We start from the raw sequence: 24,738 nt of genomic DNA on the forward strand, positions 1-24,738 counted from the left end.
AGATACACAATAAATTTTAAATATTAGAAACGCGAAGTTCAGTGAAGAGATCTCTTTTTAGCGTATTTATTATCGAAATGTACAATTATATATTTGATTCTGCAGCTTGATAACAAATTCGTTGAAAAGGGATCCCTTCCTTAAACTACGTGTTTATAACACAATAAATTCACAACATACCTACCTGCCCATTCAATTCTTTCTGATCCATTTAAAAAGTGTCTTTGTTGTTGCTTTTGAGAAGTGATAACATTGTTTGTACTATTTTTCCGATTTACACTTTCTTTACAATCTCCTAATACCTGGTAATTATCTAATTCATTGACTGTAGAATGGGAACTAGCCGGATATGTCATAGATTGATTAGACAACAGATCATTAAACTTTTCGAAATTATTATTATTCAATTCATCATGATCACCATTAACAAGATTATTCATAGTAGGCGTATTTTTTGTCGGCCACATACATGATACGTAAGTCAATTTCATTTGTAATGCTGCATTAATATCTATTTCAGTATATTGATTGCTGAAACTGTTACTACTTCTAACGTCTAAAGGTTTCGGCAATTCTGGACCTGGTGGACAATCATACGGTAATAGATCAACACTACATTGAACACCTAGTCCAGATGAAGTTTTAATTTGAGAAACCTATAAAAACAGAAACAAAATGGATACATATATAATATAATACATACGTAAACTTCAGGCTCTACAGAGCTAATGATCACTGATTCGACATTTGACATAAAATGGTAATACAACAGATTAATAATTTGAGAAGTAGAGAAAATGTTTGAACTATTCAACTGTTAAAACGAAATTAATGAATAGATACCTTTTTGTAAACAATATTTCGTTAGTAGCTCATTTTTGTAGCATACTTATTTACGCTTATTAACCCGCGTGTAGCGTAGGATACCGACCAACTCCTTCGGTTACTCCTAGTCTTTAGGCTGCATGGGGTCACAACCCCATCCCCGTAAACTAGAAACTTGGTAGGAAAACGCCAACAAGGAGAAAAGGCATCTCAACCATATAAACTCTACTTTGAGAGTTGAAGGGTTTTCATGTAGAAAAATTATGACGCCTCATGGTAATACCCAAGATTCTCCGGGAATAACAAGTCTGATGCCCTATTTGAGAACAGCAGCAACAAATATTATAGGTGAATGAAATGACCAGACAATGTGGGAGACTGTGATAACTAATCAAATAGCCGTAAAAATGAGGAGATACAACCTGGCGGTTTTTAGAATAAGTGAAACTGAACGGGGCCCATAATGAACAGAAAAAATTAGCTTCGGGAGAGGTGCTGTTGTACTCGGGTCATGAGGAAGAAAATACCTTGGACACACAAGGGGTTGCATTAATGCTGTCTAAAGAAGCATGAAGAGCACTTATGGAATGGGAATCTCATGGGTCCTGGATTATCAAAGCATCTTTTATAATTAAGGAGATTACAATGAATGTCATCCGGTGCTATGTCTTGATTAATGTTAACATTGGAGACGATAAAGACCAGTTTTGTAGCTACAAAAATCGAATAAAGCCAAGATGATATAATACAACCAAATTATTTAGTAATCACATTGCATGACCACTTTGAGAAAGAAAAACAATGTCAATGAAAGAACAATAACAACTACAATAGACCAGTAGTAGATTACTAGTTCAATGAGTTGGATTTAACTAATGAATTGCGACCAATTCAGTTTTCTTACCAATCAATAGAGAGAGGTCTATAGCTTTAAGCGTTTTGTGGAACTCATGATTTTCTTTAAATTAGAAGGTAATTTCGAGTTCATAACCTATTAAATAACATTTATATTCACGTAGATATTCTTATGCAAAATATGCCATTTCGAAGGAGGCGGTCATTCAAAACTAAATGAATTATGTACTGGATAATGAACAAGATTATATAACATTGTTGTCTAAAATGCTGGCATTTTACTTGCCAAACTAAGTATACAACATAAATATCAAGTAGATTTAATATTAAATTCATGGTAATAGTCATTAGTAATAAGGATTCTGTTAGTTAAATTTGTTGAACAAAATACATTGAGTAGGTGTATGCTACCCCTATGTGCTGATTGTAACAGGTCAGGGTTAAGGAAAAGAGAACTAAAAGTTTCCCAATCTGAGCTGTAAAAACAGTCATGCCGAAAAGATATTCAATATATAACCAAAAATAACTATTTTAAACTAAATAAGCAATAGTATACTGATAATTGGCCACCTTCGCAAAGTCATTAGATAAATCATAATTCATTTTGTTATTATGAGTATTTTGATAATTTACTCTTTCTTTTGATGTATTTAATAATAATTCATTTGGATTAAATGATAATGCAAATCGACGAAATGTACGTGCTATAATAAGTAGAGCATTTGCAACAGGATGTTGTACTGTTGATTCTGCACTGGCGATAAGATATAAAAATCTACTAGGTGATATGTTTGAACAGATTTGCGGTTTATATGAAGAGATTGATAATGGTGAACTTTGATCTGATGATCGGTTTTTGTTCTGTAAAGAAAGGAATAAGACATTAGGGTAAATTAATCAGTTTATATAAATAATTAGTATTTGTTATATACATTAGAAATAAAATTCTGAAGATAACCAAAATGATGTATTAAATCAAGTTTTTGTATCATTTTGACAGAACGACATGAAACTAATAAGAATATGGTTCTAAAAGAAGAAAATTGCATGGGGGAACAATGACATTCGGAATCTGGAAGATAATAAAAAGTGAAAACATTCGGGTCAGCGAAATCGATTCTAGGCCATGTGATTTAACATCTCTAACCAATGATGGCTGGTTATTTAGCAGATCTTGATAAGGTGATTTGCATTTACTAATTTGAGTCAGTTCAACAGTTAATAATTTCATGGACTGCTCTGACCTTAGACTGAGGACATCAACGAAGAATTAGCCGTCATTATCTAGCCTCAGTATTGCATGCTCGGTTGTTACACGACATTCAAGCAATGTTGTAAAGTTATCTATCATTAAAACGTTCAATAATTATCTTACGCTTACGGTTTTCAACCAACTAAGGTGTCCATCCGTGACGGACTACATTCACTTCAGTAGAGGTGGCCTCCAAAACAATCTCGTCTAAAAATTTATACCTGATTCAAAAACTGATTATAATTATGTATGTAACTAGAGAGATTGATATTCTTTTGTATTTGTAGGCATTGAGTTCACACCAATACACATACACATACACAAAACGGAAACTTTTCAACTGAAAGCTCATAAGCAAAATTAGGTGTAAATCTTTCCAAAGAGATAAAATTAAACAGTAAAAATGTGAATAGTTTTACGAATACAAATAGTTGATCCCAGTTCTCATCCAGTTGGTAATTAGTTAATCCATAATAAGTATTAACATTAAAACTAAACCAAAATACAAATATAAATTATTTAAATAAAACTAAGCATAACGTTGAGTTTTATGTAAAATGTAATTTAAGCAAATCAATTTATAACATTGTCGTCGATGATAAATTCATCACTTGTCACATATACAGTCCAACTTAATCTTTTATATGAGTGCACATGCACCTACACAGATGAATAATAAACATGTAACTAAACGGTTCCGTGCTAATTCATTCCAGTAAGTATTGATCATCAGAATTTGTTCTTTCTTTGTACACAGTTTACTAGTAATTTATCTTACTGACAAAACACATAAACACAAATGAAAGACTTTAAAATGATCTATGAGCAATTCTTGATTGTCGATAGATATCACAAGCCAAATAATTTTCATTGGTATAATATATTTTGTATTGTGGAATGAATGATAATGAGAAAGATTAAATATTGAGAATATACATTCATTATTGAAAATTTCAGAAAACAAACAAAAACTATCACTGAGTGTATAAACTAATGGGACAAAAGTAGTAACTCTCTATTATTTTTTGCCTAGGACATTTTGTAATTGCTTCTTGCCATTGTGAGAAATAGGTAGCACATTGTTGAAGATAATGTGATGTGTGCTACTGATGTCAACAGATACAAGTAGTATGTATCATCAATCGAAAGTGAAATGCCTGGAGGCAGAAGGTTAAGATCAAAAAAAGGAGAATGATTGGTGTGGAAACGAAAGAACAATAAAGTCTGAGGCGATTAATTGACATTTTGCAAATGAAGTATTTAATGTATGGTTCGCAGATCTTACTAAGATGTTCTCTGATTTTGTATTCAAATACATTCCATTGTCCCCACTTGTGTTCTCGTCATTCACTACAATGCTACTGATAATCCTTGGGTAAAATTGAAAATATAACCATATCAACAGGCCCGGAATTTCGCAAACCTTCTTATTATCATAAAAGATGGTGTTAGAGGAATATAGATTGGATTAAAGCACGTTCTGTGCAGGATTGTATCGGTGCACGCTAACTGGCTATTTCTTATCCAATAAGCGCTGGTAGGTACTTGGAGAACACTTTGGAATCTTCTCATGTAAAAACCCTAAATATACCGTTTTTCTTATTGTAATTCCTATTTCTATCTACCCTTGTTATTTGGAATAAAATTTCGTTCCTGTCCAAAAGTGTTCTGGTTTGGGGACTGTTGGATGAATTGGTGTCCAGGAATACTAAGCAATGGGAGTAGCTGAGACGTAATCAAAGAAATTATAACGGATGGTCAACAAACAAGCTTTCAGTCTAATGTAGACATTCTGTTTTATTATAATAGACAAGTTAGACACCATAGTATTAAAAAAAAAGCAGCCACAATCAAACTATGTCATAGTATTCAATCATCATTGTTTTAAAGTACAAAACTCCACAAATAATTGTTTATTGAAAGATCCCATTTACTTCTATGGGCTTTATGCTATTAATGCCTAGTAAAAGAAAAAAAAAGCACCGTGGCGTATACTTCTTATGTTGAGAGTATGTGACATCAATCAGAAGTGGAATACCTGAAGGCAGATGACTGAATTAAAGTGAACAGGAGTGAAAACAGAGAGTAATTGTCATAACAACAAAATTGAAAAAGACATGAAGTGTGCAAAAGACACCCGAGGGAAGATGTACAAACAATGTATGGTTTTCATATTTTATGAAGAAACTGTAATTTTGAATTTAAGTTTTCGTACTAATGCTTATCAAAGGAAAAGAATGTACCGGTACACATTCAAACAGAACTTTTAACGAGTAAGCAGATAGAAGGTTATATTGATAGTGTGAATTTTACAGGTTATTGAATGTATGGAAAATTAGCTGTATTTTATTTACTTTCCATGAAATCTACCAAATGAATAAATGTAATCCGGGTAATCAAGGAAAAAGAAAGACAAGAATTATATGCCATTATATGAAAATTTCGTGTAAATGCATTCGTTACCTATTACGTAGTAAAAACCAGATCATTTAGTTGTTTTTTTTCTGCTTTAACATATAAAATTATTTTACGATTCATTGTCTATCATTTACTGAACTAATAACGGTAATAAACAATTGTAGATTGACAACGGCATAGTCTTATTTTAAAGAAATTTCTATTTTGTAGGAGGCTATAGGAATATTAATCTCATTTGTTTACCAATGAATTAAATTCAAGATGGAATTCTTAGTGAGTCTATGATTGAGGAACTATAACAAATGGAAGTTAGAATTAAGATCACTTGACTTATCGTCGGCACTAGATTATAGTCAGTTCTGAATAGACTGAGGTAGAAATTTCCGGTTTCTAAGACTCCAACTCGGATACAGATCAAAAGCATCATATTCACTAAACGAAACCCAATGATCCTAAATCCAAGATTTTATGAAATTATAGATGTACGACGACTAAGAATACATGTTCACTGTTCCGCAATTTCCAGTGGCTCACAACACCAGACTGTCAGTCTGTTACGAAGCAGGTATTCAAGTTATTTTTTAGTAAGTTACTTACAAATTTATCTATAGTTCAGATTAAAAGCGAATAAATACAGTGACCGGAAAAAAATATGATAACTTTGAATAAATTGAATTAAAAGAAGGAAGACATGAAGTACTTTTATGCGAATATGTTCTAACTTTAAAGTGAATAAGCAAAACGTCTACTTAGTCACAAGTTCGAAACCCTCTCCAACTGCTTTGGTTCGGGCAACTGAGTAGTATCATTAGCTCTCATACCAATAGTGTGCCTTATACTTCAATACCTGGCGAATGAGTTACTTTTTAGTGAATATTTTATCAACATGAAGATTTATTTTAAACACAGGACTAAAATTTTTCAAACTCATGGTTTTTAAGTGAATTGATTAGTGTGTAACAATTATTCTAAACAAAAAGAAAGTGTAAAAAACATCTACTCTATTTCAGATTGAAAACCTTTGGTAATGTGCAAAGTGATATTTTCTTTTTGTAAACAAATCGAAACATTCTAATTTCAAGCGTCTTCAAAGAAGTTCGTTCACTTTGGTTTGAGTCCCAGAGTTTTTCTTACACGGCTGCAATCAATACTATCTGGATACAGAGGTAGACGTACTTGGAACATCTTTTGACCCGGTGAATTAAAGTCAAATTCTGTGATCACCAATCTAATTCAACACTTTATTGCTTATTAATTTGATATTCAATCATTGAATACTGATCAAAACTAAGTAGAGAGATGGCACATTGGCAAAGGTATTAGACTTTTAGTGTATATGTTCCATTCTCGAACCATGTTTCACCTTCAATGGTTTAGGTAACCGGGTAATTTCACTAGTTCTTACACTTATAGTGTGGTTGAAAACCATATAAACAGATTTTTACCTAACAAATGAGCTAGTATTAATGATATTATTGATCAATAGTAAAGGGCACTTTTAAAAAGATCTGATCCCACAACCCACGAAAAAAATAGTCCTCAAGTATTTAGATTTTGTTATGTTTTACAAAATAATAACGAGGGAAAAAATCACAACCAGTACTTACCACTTCTGTGGATTTCTCCATTTCATCATTGGGTGGTATAAACATGACAATACGGATAACTTGTGGTCGACCTTGAGTGATTGTCCCAGTTTTATCAAATAATATTGTAGTTAACTATAAGTTTAAAGTAGGAATTTTAAAAACATGTTAATATAATATATTCTGAAATTAAGAAAGTAAATACACTGATGAATATAAGATCGATGAAAGAATATCATTAAGTGATATACATGTAAGTAGTATAACTGGATAATAAATTTAGTAAAAGGTATAGTACTGAAATAATTAGAATCGAGAATGAGACTTTTATGTTCCAGAGTAAAATCTATATAACATATATAACAAGCAGTAGAAATAATTCTGTATAGTGTTCAAATAACAAAAGATTATGCTTTAGTACCAAAGAGTAAAAACGGTAGTATTAAACATACCAAATCTTTACTTCTTTCCCTATACATTGTATATAACAGACTAATCGATAATATCCTTAAATACTGAAATAAACTTTAACCGTTTGGGACTTTATTTTATGGACAAACTAGTCAGACAGTACCTCTTAGATTGTTGAGCAAAAGTTGTTTATCCATATAGCTACAGAGAATTGTTACATTAAAGCTGATGTCAATTTGCAATGAAAACTCTAACCCTAAATCCTTAAGCAAAAGCAAGATGAGGACTTTTAAAAATCTGCTTTCGCCCTTACAAGATCTTGAAAAGACAGATGTTCTACATTTATAAGAGATTTAAATGCCATTTTCTCGATTTAAGGGAAGAATACCTTATGGACGACTTAAATAGACTCGTTAAATATATAAAAAATCGACTATACTCTGTAATACTATTGTATTCTTTTCCATAAACTACTCACAAAATCTGTTTTCTGATTGGCTGAGGACTGACTGAAAGTTCATCGTAGTTGTTTTGAGCTCCTCTCTATATTACCTTTATAGTTATTTGCTTGCTTACTTCACAAGTTCTAAGTCAGTTCATTACGATGATAACCTTGCTTATTGAATAGAAGAGAGATAACAGATAATGTAGTTCATTGAAATGGTTCTAATCTAAATCACCGAATAATGTTTATGACTGGGTCGTTCTAGCCTTTTGTCGAATCTTTCATTTTGAAAAAAACTCCTTGTGCGTAATCCGTGATTTGAGTTCAAAGGAAAAACATTGAAACTAATATCCAACTGACTATTAAATTTATAATTTGAAAGCCAGTTCATTAATATTCACCAGACGATTATGAAACATTAGTTACGTCTGTGCACTCAAACAACGTAACAACTATGGCCGAAATTAATAATGTATCTTGTGATGGTGATCATATCATAAAGGAACCATGTTCAGAAGACATGTTCATGAACGGATATCTGTCATTTAATTAACAGAACGTCTATGTTTAAAGATACCTTGTATGTTTCCAAAACCAATGATTGTTCTATGATATTTCAAACCAATTTTTATATATCGTAAACTTAAGATATTAACAGTAGACAAATAGCAATTGCATTTCAATGTTTATACACATATAGTATTAGTAAAATAGAAATTATCATATATATATATATATGATTCCAGAGTTCAAAAATATGTAACAAATTAGACATACTTTATGCATATTCTCTAACGGTTGACCACCTTTAATCAATATACCAGCTAATGCACCAGTTCCGGTAGCTACCATCACCGCTGTTGGTGTGGCTAAGCCAAGAGCACAAGGACAAGCTATGGTTAATACGGTGATAGCCATACGAAATGCATGATCAATAGCTAACAGGGGAATGGAGCAACCAGGCTAAAATTAAAGAAATTTAAAAACGTACGTATGAACACGGATATGAACACGGATATATATATATATATATATATATACAAAGAAAAGAAAGTGAGTTTCAGAGCTAAATATAACTAGTATAGATGAAAGTATAAATCATGATTAGTGTATCATACATATAACATACTATTGTGATGTTCAAAGTTTTTTTTACTTAAAAGTTTAATCAACTAACCTATGCACAATAGTTATCATGAATAGTTGGAGAATGTAAACGGTATGGTTCAAAAACCCATCACACTGGTTCAGATATCCGTACACTTTTTTTTAATCTCCCTTGTATATATGATATTAGCGCATACTATTTTACTCCGTGAATCCATTCCATCTTTTTGAATCATAAATTCTCTGTGTGTATAATTTTCTTTACTATCATTAACATAACTGATTCTTTGACTAATCGATAATTCATATTGTTAATTTCATTCCATTGTAATGATATAGCTTGATGCAAATCGGTCAGTCCAACATATGAATGCCAAGTTCTATATTGATTAATTAGATTGACTAACTAACTAGCTAAATCTACTAAACAGACAACATCAGGAGATGTACTACAAGAAGAATTAATATCCAAAAAGAAACCCATTCCATATTATTCATTTTACTCTTTTGTGTCAACAGTGGAATAAGCAAAGGACATTACTACTATTAACAACAATATAAAATACTCATGAACCTAGTTCACGTAAAAAGTATGACGTTTTCTACAGATTTTAAGTAAGTGTATCGGATTTGTCACAAAAACCACCAAATGAAGATATTGTAAATGAATTGAAGAATGTACAGTAAGTAGGAAAAGATAACAGTTGACAGTGATTGTGATGACATAGCCGTATATGGAATTTTACAGTGAAGTATTTAGGAAGGAAATGTAATTAAAACCTACTGATCAAAACTTACGCGTCTAATTAAGAAAGTTACAACTCTAGTACAGAATAAACGAGAATATTATACGAAGACCAGTTCATGTGTGATTTTCAACAAAACCAGAACCACAAAGTGATGTAATTGAGTGGTATTATGGATGAATTAGATGCTGTCATACGGCCACATAATTAGTATGAGACGCGAATATCAACGAGCTACTATTAACAAGTGAATTGGTTAACTAGTCAAAGTCATAAGTCTCAACTTCTTACCCGAATCAGTTCACGAGCTTAATTAAACACGTGACCTGAGTACATAATCGAATACTGACAAAATTTATATGTTTTATACCTTCATAGGTCATATTTAATAGGAATAATGTAATGCAAATTGAACCGCTAGATAGTATATTTACTTATCGATAAACAAATAAATACATTTTTTGGACCCAAAGCCAAACGAACGTTTTATATACATGCCATTATCCGATTGTGAAGATTTAACGAAAAAAACACAGGAAATTTTGTCAAATTCATTGGCGTAAGTCCCATTTCAGCTGAAAGCTATGAAAGTAAATGAGCACATGCCAAATGTATTTATATTCCTTTCAAAAAGGACAATAAATGGTTACAATGGCCGGAAAAATGTAAAATATGATTTTAAAAAAACCTCGGGCAATAAACATTTACAGAAAGTGGACAACAACTTACTTCATAGCCTTTTATGGTTGTTGGTACCAATAAGCCTAAATTGATCCATAAAATAAAAACTGTCAATGACACTAAACAAATAAACGGAACGAAATAACCAGCAATCTTGTCTGCAAGCTGTTGTACTGGCGCCTAAAATGAAAGGTAAACAGAGAGAGAAAAGTTATATACCTATTACAATGGATTTACAGAAAATAATTATCAGAAACCACATAGGTTTACTAGAAGAGTGATGTGTTTGTTATATTTTAATTTCTGATTATTAAGTTAATCAAATTCTGATATTGATTTAATTAAATCAGTCATTTTCTGTGTTTCAAATTAAAAAACGTGTTGACTCAGTAATGATCTCTCCCAATCGGATTATGAAAGTACACGACGACTTTCGTATTTTGCTGAGGACAAATCTATCGATTGCACTGTGTTCAATCACATATCAGAATTATCGACTAAAGTTGAAACTTAGTTACGATTTTAGATGTTCAATATTATCAATTGCTCTAGTGTTTTATCACATCTATTGTTATAAATACAAATGAATACTAAATAGTTTCTGCATACAAATAACTATTTCAGAAAATGAATAGATAGACTAATCAGCCACTGAAAAGTAACTACTAACATCATGTTGCCTAGGGTCACATAGTATCTATCTAATTCTTTAGATCAAGTTTGCTGTCGTCCAGAACAGGGTAAAAACCAAATAACTTCAATAAATTTATACCATGAATAATAAACAACTGATTATAAGTTACAAGGCATTGTATTGAGTGTATTAGCAAATTAGCTATAGCGGTATTTATAACAATTGGCAATATTTGTAGCTCGGAAGGAAGATTTTCGAGGTGTTGTATCCTCTGAGTTGAATAGTTTAATCATGAAGTTTCCATCGCCTTTCTAGATAACATCACCCACCTATTTTTCCAGAACAAGTGAACTATTAGGATTTTTGTATGATTAACCAACATATTGTTTGATTTATCTGGAATCTGATTAGCTATTCTCGATAATTGTCTTAAGGTTTTTTCCACCTTTATCACGATCATCTTTTCTCCTACACTGATAAATAACCTTGAATTTATTCATCTTTTTCTAATTGTCTGATAGATTTGGTCGGTTTTGTTACGTCAACCGACTGATGGATGAAATTTGTCATCTAACAAAATTCCAATGCAACTCAATAACCAAATACATATCTGTACATTGAGCTTTGAATAGACGTTCTGTATGGAAGCTAACGACACTGTTTGATTACCCCAACTGGAGTGAAATATCCTTTAAATATGCAAGTGCTAAATGGAAGTTGATAAAATAAGCAGTTTAAAAGATGCATAGATGTAAACTAAAAATGAAAGAAAAGGTTGTGAAAACCTTCAAACTAAGCTATTATCAAATACATGTAGAACTCAGATATAAAAAATTAGTATTTCCTAGTCATTAACTACGCCTGTAGCTCTTCTAGAGTGACTGCCGGTAATAAGTCCGGGTAAAGGAGGAGGGTTGGGCATAATGTCAGTAACCCCATCCCGTAGAAAGAACCTTGCTAAAAAAAACGCCAACCAAATTAAACAAAATAAACCATTGAAACTCTGCCCAGGAAGTTGAAGGAATAATTATGACGCCTCATGATGAAAGCCGAAATTCTTCGGAAGTCACGAGACCGATGCACCTTCTAACAACCAAGACAACACTCTTTATAGGTACATGGAACGTCCGAAAAATGTGGGAGACAAGGAAGACCAGTCAAATAGCAATGGAAATGAGGAGATACAAACTGGCAGTACTCGGAATCAGAGAAACTCATTGGACATTAGCTGGACAACGAAGGCTAGTTACGGGAGAGATGCTGCTGTACTCTGGTCAGGAAGGGGAAATGCTCCACACACTCAGGGAGTTGCTGTAATGCTGTACAGAGAAGAACAAAATGCACTTGTAGGATGGAAATCTCATGGATCCAGAATCATTAAAGCATCATTCAAAACAAAGAAGGAGGGGATTACAATGAATGTTATCCAATGTTATGCACCCACCAATGATAGCAACGACGACGATGAAGATCAGTTCTATGAGAGGCTTCAATCAATTATAGCGAAGTGCTCACGAAAGGACCTCAACATACTGATAGGAGATCTAAACGCTAGAGTCGAAATGGACAACACAGAATATGAAGATATAATTGGACGACATGGACTGGGAGAGAGAAATGAAAATGAGGAGAGACTTGCAAACCTATGTGCATTCAACAAATTGGTTATAGGCGGCACAATATTTCCACACCAATACATATACAAAGCTACATGGATCTCGCCGCATCACACCGTAGAAAACCAGATAGATCATATTTGTATCAACAAAAAATTCAGAAGGACAATGGAAGTTGTGAGAACCAGGAGAGGAGCTGACATAGCTTCAGATGACCATCTGGTTTTGGCAAAGATGAAATTGAAGCTAAAGAAACACTGGACAACTGGGGGAACAGCATTACAAAGCTTCAATGCAGCCTTCCTTCGAGATACTAACAAACTCAACGAATTCAAGATAACTCTCAACAACACGTTCCAAGCTCTACAGGACCTACTGAATGAACAAGAAACTACTTTGGAGGACAAATGGAAAGGGATCTAAGAAGTATTAACTTCAACGTGTCAGGAGGTTTTGGGCCCCAACAAGCATCATCATAAGGAATGGATCTCTGTGGGGACTCCGGATAAGATTCAAGAAAGGAAGAACAAGAAGACAGCAATTTACAACAGTCGAACACGAGCAGAGAAAGTTAAGACACAAGCAGAGTACGTAGAAGCAAAGAGGCAAGTAAAGAAGGGCATTAAAGATGACAAGCAGAAATACATGAGAGAACTAGCAACGATTGCGGAAAAAGCTGCAAGAGAAAGGAATATGAGACAACTATATGATACAACGAAGAAATTGGCAGGGAGATATAGCAAACCGGAGAGACCAGTCAAGGACAAAGAAGGAAAGACAATCACCGAGATTCAAGAACAGATGTAAAGATGGTCAGAATACTTCGAGGAACTGCTGAATAGGCCAGCCCCATTGAATTCATCGGACATCGAAGCAGCACACACTGACCTTTCTATAGATGTCACCACCAACGATCGAAGGAGTCAAGATGGTCATCAGACAAATCAGGAATGGGAAAGCGGCAGGACCTGACAATATACCAACAGAAGCACTGAAATCAGACATTGAAATAACTGCAAACATGCTTCACCTTCTATTCAAGAAGATTTGGGAAGAGGAACAAGTGCCAATGGACTGGAAAGAAGGATATCTCATCAAGATACCAAAGAAAGGAGATCTGAGCAAATGTGAGAATTACGGAGGCATCAGTTTGTTATCAGTACCAGGAAAAGTTTTCAACAGAGTGCTGCTGAATCGGATGAAAGACGCAGTAGACGCCGAACTTCGAGATCAACAGGCTGGATTTCGTAAAGATAGGTCGTGCACAGACCAGATTGCGACACTACGGATCATCGTTGAACAATCAGTTGAGTGGAACTCATCACTATACATCAAATTCATTGACTATGAGAAGGCGTTTGACAGTGTGGACAGGAGAACATTATGGGAACTTCTTCGACACTATGGAGTTCCTGAAAAGATTGTCAACATTATCCAGGACTCATACGACGAACTACAGTGCAAAGTCGTGCATGGAGGGCAGCTGAAAAATGCATTTTCAGTAGGGACCGGAGTCAGACAAGACTGTCTACTCTCCCCTTTCCTCTTTCTTCTGGTGATAGACTGGATTATGAAGACTTCAACATCTCAAGGGAAACACGGAATACAATGGACATTTCAGAATCAATTAGACGATTTGGACTTCGCAGATGACCTAGCCCTCCTCTCTCATACACACAAACAAATGCAGACGAAGACAGTAAATGTAGCAGCAGCCTCTGCATCGATAGGCCTCCACATTCACAAAGGAAAAAGCAAGATTCTCAAATACAACACTGAGAACACCAACCCAATCACACTTGATGGCGAAACTCTGGAAGAGGTGGAAACATTCACGTACCTGGGAAGCATCGTTGATAAACAAGGAGGATTTGATGCAGACGTAGAGGAGAGGATTGGCGAGGCAAGAGCCACATTACTACAAGTGGAGAACATATAGATCTCAAAACTATCAACTAATATCAAAGTGAGATTCCTCAATACGAACGTCAAGATAGTCCTACTGTACGGAGCTGAAACTTGGAGAACTACTACAATCATCATCAAGAAGCTACAGATATTTATGATTAGTTGTCTACACAAAATACTCAACATTCACTGGCCGGATACCATCAGCAACAGCTTTCTGTGGGAGAGGATAAACCGGCTTCGAGCTGATAAAGAAATTAGAAAAGACGTTGGAAGTGGATAAGACATGCATTAAGGAAATCATCAAACTGCATCACGAGACAAGCCCTAATTTGGAATCCTGAAGGGAAGCGGAAAAGGGGAAGGCCAAAGAACATATTACGTCAGGAAATAGAAGCAGATATGAAAAGGATGGATAGCAACTGGAAAGAACTGGAAAGGATTGCCCAGGACAAGGTTGGATGGGGAATGCTAGTGGGCGGCCTATACTCCTCCACGAGGGGTTACAGGCGTAAGTATTTTCTAATCATTAACAAACAAATAAAATGGGTCACTGTTTTTGCAAGATAATCTAACAAAAAACCAACTTTTGAAGTTTGTGCCTCTTCAACAAGACGAACGATTTGAGATAAGGCTGAATCCTCACCGACATGAGTTGCTTTGGCCCATACAATACTAGCTAGATTGATAGAACCACCAATCAAATCTGATCCTACATACACATACATAGAAAAAAAGAATAATCATCAGCATGGTTCAGATAAATTCTATTAAACTGATATGTAAAACGTCCTCAAGACGATTGTCACAGATAATTGCTATAGTTCAATTTGTCCTAATTTACGACCATAACGTATTCCCAGGGTGACGATATTTAAGTTACATACATTGAACTAAAGATAACTTTGTTGCTGTTTGTCCATATGAAAAACCCTGATTGAATTAGGTTCGAGTCTCAAAGTGAACATCAATACTAAGATACAATTATAACTAGTAGAGGAGTTACAAATAGAACGAAAGGCACTTTCAGGACTTTGCTGTTAGCCAATCATAAAAATGTTTAGATTGGTTTGAGAGCTTTTGAAATAAGAAAACCAGGCCATATTATCAACTATTATTGGATAAAAGTCTTTTAGGAATTAAATTCACTTGGTATTGTTTACTTGAATCTTCCCATTGATGTTTAGGACTGAAATTGATCAGTCTCTCATTGGCATATGTGCATCCTGTGAGGATTGCCTCGATATTGCCATAATTCACAAGCATTAAAAGAAAAGATGGATAGTGGCTAGCAGTGGACGAAACGTACGTCCTGGATTCCAATGCTAGTCACTATCCATCTTTGCTTATAGTCCTTTTAGAAATTGTTTTGTATAATTGTATCACCATTTAAATGAAATATATCGTTTGTTTAAGTAGTAAATTGAAGAAAGCATGTAAAATACGGCATTGGAATACATAGTGATAATTTATAAAATTTAAAATATTTTATTTAAGTGCACAATTATGGTTTATTCCACACATCACTATAAATAATAACTTGTAAGGAATTTAGTAACCTTCCTTCCGCACGCACCGAAAAAATTCAACTAAATCCATAATTTCTAAACTAGAAGGAAGAAGAATATGAGAATTAACCTATAGTGAAGTTATTCTCACTTTTGATATGAATTTCATCTTTGAAAAAAATGTAAAAAGTATTAGTTACATAAGGGACTGATATTATTAATCTGTGTAGAAAGGCCAAAGTATAATAGAGTGAGAGTGGAAACCTGCATTTCAACTTATTTTTTTAGAAGTTGTGCTAATACACTGTGTGCATGTGTATATTACAAATAGTTATGTGTCAAGTAAATAAAGATGAAATATAGTAAAGCTTGAAACAAAAAGACTATCATACTAAATTAAGTTTATAATATCAACATTCATTGGAAGAATTAGTATTTTCCTGTTGTTGATGTGAAGAATTATCAGCTAGATGCACCACCATTACAGTATTGACATGTTCTCACAAAGAATCGACCCTATTACATATCGCTTCAGACGCTAACGTGTTTCCTCTTTAAGCTACTCAACTGAGCTAAAATTCAAAAGCAGATTGATCGTACATCAACTCTTTCAGTAAAACGTTATCACAAGCTAAATGTGTTGGATTCCACCATCATTGATTAAACCATCAAAATCACCTACCAAAAAGTCTAACTATTTATACAACACATTTTATTTAAAATAAAAATAAATTCGAATTATAACTAATTCTTTTTCCGTTTTATATACACAGACAACCCATTGTAAGATAGTAACTAAATAATTTGTAAATACCTGAGTGAAGAAACCACAAAACTAGAAAACAGTGCAAAGATGTGACAAAACAAATCTAAATTCACACTAAATCAAATAGATAACTAATTGCAATTATCAATACCGTGCTAGTATAATAACAATTATAACTACTGAGTGGTTTACAGACCACTAGGTTAATGACAAAAGAGATTGATTCATACGAGCTACAACTCTTTAAGTAGCAAATTAACTGAAGTTGTGTAGGGAGTTTCATACTATATGGGGGTCATGCTAAAGTCTTCACAGTTGAAGAGAGTCAGACTTGGGTTAGTGCTCTATTTATTGATTTGAACACATAAACATTGATACAAGGGGGCAACAAATACATATGCATCACATAATAACAATGAGATCAGTAGAAGTTATCATTGATTTGTGTGAGGGATAGGATACTGTCCGGGTGCCCAAGCCAAAGCATGTGGTTTTTTTTAGAGGGCCACACCCGGAGACTTTGACCTGAAGGTCTAATCCACAAAGACGTGGAACAATCTCAGGAGATGCAGTCCTATAATAGCCGGTGACCAACAATAGGTTCATAGGCCCTATATTCTTTCAAGATCCTGGAGTTCATGTGCACCATTGGTTTGAAATCAGGGTTTTTCAACTCTCCTAGGTGGATCCTCCATATCTACTGACCCGGCAAAACCGTTGGACATTTGCTTTCCGTTCCTTAATTTTGTAAACAGCACCCCCACCTCGAGAAGACAGTGAGTAAGACTTCCCTAATAGTGGCTGTATACGCGTGGCCGTGTAAGAGCATTTCGAGAGGGAGAGCTGACTCTCCCCACCCTCGGCCTTACCAGGGCATTTGAAGACAGGGTTAGCGCTACACCCTTGTTGAAATCAAATAGTTCACGAATAAACAACCGTCTTTTTCAAATACATTAAGTTTGCGTTATTTCGAATATATATATATATATATATATATATATATATATATATATATATTCGTTTCTATTCAATCCTTTCATACCTTTTTCACCACTTATTCACACAGACTCTTTTATTTCGTACACTAACGATTACTATTTTTAACTGTTTATTAAATTCCCATCATATCACACCAAAGATATATGGACGAAAAATACTTTTCAATGAATCCACCTTAGGTTCAACAATTATAAATCTGAATTATTAATCTAGGAAATTAGCCAAGTTTAAGGCAAATATGTTTTCCAAAATTATTATTATTATTTTAATGAGTTTATTTCCTCATTTTTCGAAGTATTTATTCAAACGGTTATAAATTTTGCCACTACTGCACATACATTCATCATCGTCTTACATTGTCATAACTTGTACTTTACATTTGTTATGATTAGCTATGTAAACCATTTTCATCTTTATCATTAATCCACATGATGACTTGATTGATTTTGGATCCCTTACATATGTGTATACATGTGGATATCGATATTGCCATATACTAGAATAAAGCTTGATGACAATCTAATCCGAAAAATAAACAGAATTATCAGCCAATATCTGCTGTTTTTACAGTAAACCCGAATGATCAGTGCTACTTAGATGATCTACGTCTGAAACTGTCATTGTCTTCAAATTCTGAAGAATAAAAAAATTCAAAAAACCCCAAACCAAATGACAATTAATAAAGTAATCCCATCTCTTCTTGCACACACACATACATACATACATAGATGCAAACGAAGAAAAAGTAAACCAAAGACCAATGAAGCATACAAAGGAATAAATTATATTTACAAGACAAACTACCAGATAAACAATTGTTACAACATACTTATATTACTAGTTGAATGAATCTTCCCGATGAATAAATAAATAATGATGTACAGACATCAAAACAAAAAAAACGAAATTTACGTATGAATGTATGCATTATGCATTTATATATACAACATTTATATTCATGAATGAGAAGGTGAACGAAAATAACAATAGGGTATTAGGAATAAATCATTATAGACGTGCATGGGAAGCAAACCAGACGATAGAAAATCTCATCTATATTAATAGTAAATATTATTATTTTTTTATTTTGAGAACATTTAACTCAAAATTGTACATAAAACATACCTACTGATTACATAGTCTATTACATCAATTTATCAAATATATCAACAAACCTGGTTTTTTAACAACTGGCATACTTTCTCCAGTAATCAACGATTCATCACATGATGTGGATCCAATTAAAATGACAGAATCAACAGGAACTTTTTCACCTGGAAGAATCTTTTTAGAGAAATATCAAATAAATAAAAAAAAGACATTTGGTGAGATTATGTTAGGAAAAAATCTCACAAAATAATAATAATTTCTCCTATGAAAACCTTTCCCAACCAACATTAATAATGTAGATGGAAAACGTTTTAATTATTGAGTCAATTTATATTCTACACTCTAGTTGGGTGTCATACACTTCAGCGAATTATATTTCCTTCCCAAGATCTGGTACCGTTCGTTTACATCAACAATTTAAAAAAAATTTTCGATGCAGTCATTGAATACAGAGCCTACAATACGTAATTCGATGTAAACAATCATGTCTGGAAGTACATCTTACTTTTATAATGTATACATAAAGACGAATAGGAACATTTCTAACAAAATAATATTGAATCGGATGATTATTCTAACCATTTACAACAATACTCAAATAACAGATGAATATAACATTTTATTTCCCTTCCCCTGAAATTTCATCATAGTGAAGAAAAAGTAATTTCATTATTCGGACAAACAATGAAAAATAAGAAGTGATATGAACAAAGAAGCCATGCCAAATAACGTAAGCTATTTTTGGGGAGGTTATTTCACTTAATTCAAAGTTTGAAAAATACTGATATTGAGTTCTGTCCCCAGTATATTCTATAAAACATTAGTTTTCATTTGATGTATGATTCATCACCATATACATTTGCGTTCCGGAGCTATTGTAATTTAAACATAAGCTTTGGTACTCTACCCTGATGACCAGTTTGGAAACAATTGAATTTTTTTCGGATTGTTTGTGCGTTATCGTCATGTTGGTCATCTGTTTATTCATTTATCTTTTTGCACTAATCGAAATCCGAATCAGGATTAAATCGAGTAGTTTCAGTTGACTTGTCTTCTCTCTCTCTTTCTTGTCAACCAACCAGGTGATAGTATAGTTTTTATCTCAAGGCAGTTAGTCACAATTTGAACTCACGCATTTCCGGTCTCAAGGTTGAACTAGTCAGCTTATCGTGTTAAGGCTTTAATCTAGAACGAGATACGTTCTCTCATGCATATTATCAGGTAGACAGATCAAGGACGTAGCAAGTTGAATTTATAAAACTAACTCATCAAGATTTTGTAAATTCATTTGGACTAATTCATTCATAGAGTCAGATCTTCAACATACTTTCATTCAACCAAAATATTTCTAAATATCACTAACTAAATTGAATATCACAATCAAACAAATAACAGTATGGAAAGTAGGCATTTTTTTCTTTTTCCAATTAGGACCAGACAATTGAAAGATATCATCAAGAAATGTGATAATACATGAATGGTACCGACTACTATTTTTATAGATAGAATATTAAATCCAGGAAAATATTATTAGTTGATTCACAACCATTGATTTGATTAAAATTACCGTTTAATTTTTATATTTAATTATAAAACCTATGAAATATTATTGTAGAGCTACGATAAGGATTTCACTAAAAAACAAAAAATATTTCTTAGTACAATTTGAATTTTTACACAGTATTAGGTACTGTGTACGTCATGAAACAATCAGAGTGGTTGCCAACATGTGATGTAGGAAAAAGTATGCATAATACAACAGAACACACCTTGATGTGATTGAACTAAGAGGAATGTCAATGACATTGAAGTTATTAATTGTGCAGAATACAATTGATTAGAGATCCTCGGGGCACTCATTAATCTATTGTTTACGAATATTAGTTAGTAGCAAAAGAAACTGTCACATAAAGGTATATATTAATCAAATACATGATTCATTGTTATAATGAAACTATTGATTATTTCATTTTATTTTAACTTAACAATTTTCTTCTTTGAGTAGTTTTCTATGATACGACACAAGATTCAGATTAAAAATAATTGGATTATGATTGACCTCAAATACTGGATGAAATTATTGATTTGTTATGATGAATTTTAATAGTTTCTTAAACAAAATTTAAACGTTTTGCTGGAATTTTAATCACAAAAGAAGAAGTAGAAAATATTAAGCTGGAATAAATGGTACATTTTTTTTAGGAAAGATAACAATTAGACGACTTGGACTTTGTAGATGACCTGACCATTCTTTTTCATACACACGAACGAATGAAGATGAAGAAAACTAGTGTATCAGCATTCTCTGTAGGCTTCAACATACACAGAGGAAAAAGCAACATCCTTAAATACAACACAGAAAACACCAACCCAATAGCACTTGATGGAGAAGATCTGGAAGAGGTGAAAACTTTCATGTGTATGAGCAGAATCGTCAATGAAGAAGGAGGATCTCATGCAGATGTGAAGGCAAGGATTGGCAAAACAAGGTAAGCATTCTTATAGTTGAAGCACATATGGAACTCAAAACAACTGTCAACCAATATCAAAATCAGAATATTCAATACGAACATCAAGACAGTTCTACTGTACGGAGCTGAAATTCCAGAACTACCACAACCATCATCAAAATGGTACAAGTATTTATAAACAATTTTCTACGCAAAATACTCAATGTCCGTTGTCCGGATACCATAAGCAACAACCTACTGTGGGAGAGGACGAATCGGCTTCCAGCTGAAGAGGAAATTAGGAAAAGACGTTGAAAAAGGATAGAACATACACTGAAGAAATCACCAAACTGCATCCCGAGGCAAGCCCTAACTTGGAATCCGGAAGGGAAGTGGAAAAGACGAGAGCCAAAGAACACATTACGTCGTGAATCGGAAGCAGATATCAAAGGAATGGATGGCACTTAGAAACAACTGGGAAGGCTTGTCCCGGACGGAGTTGGAGAATCCTGGTGGGCGGTCTACGCTCCTTCAGGATGAGTAACAGATGTAAGGAAGTAAGATATTGAAATACATAAATACAAACAAACTGTAACATAATAAGTGTGGTAAAGTGAAATTTTTGGGGATAAATTGAAAGTAATTTTCATTAGAAACTAATATTCGATAAGAACAACAGGTGGATGCTAAGCAGCTGTTTTGTCTTAGTTTATAAACTTACTAGAAGTGTTTACACGAAGTGGAATCCAGGAACCGTACGATTTCGGAGACAACTGTGCCGCCAAATATGACACAGTTGCTATTGATATCAGTGATGGTTGTGTTGTATTCTAAATTAACATAAGCTTCCGATAAGCACTACGAGACTCCGAGTACTTATCTATCACGAAACAAATGATGTATTGCTTCGAGATTTTCAATGATTCTCCAACAAATGAAATCACAGTACGTATTGTTTACAAATGCATATGTTTGTGTTTACCTAATAATTCATCTAGGAATGTTGTGATAGATGGACTCCAGAGATCTTTAGGTAGAGGGTCCAGTTTTGGGAAATGAATGTAAACACACTTGACTGGTCTAGATTATTGATCGTAACGGTTTATAAAAAGGACAGAAATCATGTGGTGATAATCACAGACAAACCTGTTTGACTAACATGGTGTCTAACATATTAACCTTCACAATCATCCGAAGCTAATCTGGAGCTTAGGAACAACACAATAAAGACAACGAAGCAGCTTTTAGACTTGGATGCATTGGCGTTGTGATTTTATGTATATATAGCTGAGAAAATATCATATCACTGAAGTTATGAGAACACGCCTCACTAGGATTATATTTATCAAAGTCATAATTTAAAATACATCGGACCCCATCCATAAAGATGATCAGTAAGAACAGCTAAGCAATATCACCTTTCATTATCTCCAATAAAAGTAAAAAAGAAGGTTGATAGTGGGCTAATAAGATATCGGCGAAGTTTTAAGGACAGATGATTCGTCAATAAATAGCTTGCATTTATAGGGAATGAGACATTTAGTATTGGTGGCTTTACTTTTCAAGTGACAGTCAGTCAGTCAGTCACAACGTAGAACTTCGTACGTACGTACATCAGTTCGAGTTGCCATACCACATTAGCACAGAGATGCAGTTGTCGATTCAAATCCCATAGTGGTAGAAGTAGTAGGAGTATAATCAGAAATCCAAAAGATTAGGGTTTGAAGAAATTATTGAAGGAGTATAGTACAGTGAAATAAATTTGGAAAGAGAAAAAGATAAAGACATGAGGAATTCAGAAGATTAGAATTTGGTAGAACACAAAGAGTGGATGCACCTTCGCCATTGCAAACGATTTTGAGCCATGTCATTCAAGGTCTCTAACCATCGGTTGCTATCATCTCGCGAATCCCAACCAGGTAGTCTACACCTACCAACATGGCTCAGTCCACTTGTCAGTGACTTCATTGATTTGTGCCACGTTTTGGTCTGGCCACCCCTAACTTTCTTCCAACCTACTCCTACACCATGAAACATTGCACGTCGGGGCAGTCGGTGGTCGGGCATACGTAACACATGTCCCAGCCATCTCAACTGATGAAGTTTCACTACTTCATCAATCGACTTGCCATCCCTACCTAGTACTCGTTTCCTAACAACTGCATTACTTACCCGGTGGTCCCAGGATATACGAGCAATGCTTCGAAGACACCTATGATCGAACACTAGTAGCCTACGAATATCCTCTACTCTTATTGGCCATGTTTCACTTCCATAAAGTAGGACGGAACGGACTGCTGCACAGTAAACCCGTCCTTTGGTTGCTAGACGGATATCTCGCCTACGCCATAAATGATGCAAGTTGGCGAAAGCTAGACGAGCCTTCTGTATCCGTGCTGAGATTTCGTCACACACCAGACCACAAGGGCTGATGAGACTCCCAAGATAAGTGAAGTGGTCTACACGCTCAACTACTTCACTCCCTATCATTAGTTCAGGTGTCGCTGCAACCCAATCCTGAAGTAACATTTTGCACTTCGAGGGAGAGAATCGCATCCCGAACATGCCTGCATAGTTGCTTATAGTGGTCAGAAGACTCTGCATGTTATCAGCGTCTTCACCGAGTAAAACTATGTCGTCGGCGTATTCTAAGTCAACAAGTGAGCCTCCCGGTAAAAGTTCAACTCCTGGAGGTTTAGCTGATGAAAGTGCTATCTCTAAAAGTATGTCAATGACAAAGTTAAACAAGAATGGGGAGAGTGGACAGCCCTGACGAACGCCACTTGAGGTAATCAGTTCTGATGACAGTTCGCCATAGGCTCTAACTCGACCAGTTGTGTTCGAGTAGAGAGCCTTTATGAGGTTAATGTACTTCTTTGGTACTCCTTTCAGTGACAAACACTGCCATAGAACCTCACGATCAACGGAGTCAAATGCCGCCTTAAGGTCAAGAAATACTACTATTGTGGGACGTCTGAATGTATGTCTATGTTCTAGGACCTGACGTAGGGTGAATATCTGGTCTATACAACCACGTCCAGGTCGAAAACCAGCCTGGTTTTCTCTAGTCTGCTCTTCACGAGCTTTGGTTAGGCGACCTAGTATTATTGAAGCTAATATTTTAGACACTATATTAGTCAAACTGATCCCTCTGTGATTGTCACAGGAGGACTTTTGTCCTTTCTTATAGACTGGCACAATCAGTGATTGGGACCAGTCAGATGGAATTACGTCCAGTTCCCAGATTCTACCTAAGACCTCAGTCAATCTCACTGTTAGTACTGGACCACCATCCTTAAAAATCTCAGGGGTCAACCTGTCAGGGCCTGCTGCCCTCCCTCACTTTAGATTTCCTATAGCTTTTTCAACCTCGCAGAGGGTTGGAGGACTTACATCAATTTGCCATTCAGGACGACTGGGG

The 24,738-nt window shown here is 34.4% G+C and overlaps 1 protein-coding gene across 1 annotated transcript in view; it reads right to left on the bottom strand.

Moving 5' to 3' along the window:
• Smp_144970 (putative copper-transporting atpase 1, 2 (copper pump 1,2)) overlaps nucleotides 1-24,738 on the bottom strand; it is a gene marked incomplete at its 5' end in the record, with an annotated part of 73,392 nt that overhangs the window by 18,246 nt on the left and 30,408 nt on the right. The window contains 6 exons of the mRNA XM_018797213.1: nucleotides 185-499; nucleotides 6,954-7,071; nucleotides 8,570-8,755; nucleotides 10,375-10,506; nucleotides 15,072-15,196; nucleotides 18,933-19,041. Of these exons, the coding sequence (XP_018652277.1) occupies nucleotides 185-499; nucleotides 6,954-7,071; nucleotides 8,570-8,755; nucleotides 10,375-10,506; nucleotides 15,072-15,196; nucleotides 18,933-19,041 (985 nt within the window). The remainder of the gene's footprint in view (nucleotides 1-184; nucleotides 500-6,953; nucleotides 7,072-8,569; nucleotides 8,756-10,374; nucleotides 10,507-15,071; nucleotides 15,197-18,932; nucleotides 19,042-24,738) is intronic.

This window comes from Schistosoma mansoni, chromosome 4 (genome assembly GCF_000237925.1).
Source record: "Schistosoma mansoni strain Puerto Rico chromosome 4, complete genome".
In the NCBI taxonomy this organism is placed as follows: Eukaryota; Metazoa; Platyhelminthes; class Trematoda; order Strigeidida; family Schistosomatidae; genus Schistosoma; species Schistosoma mansoni.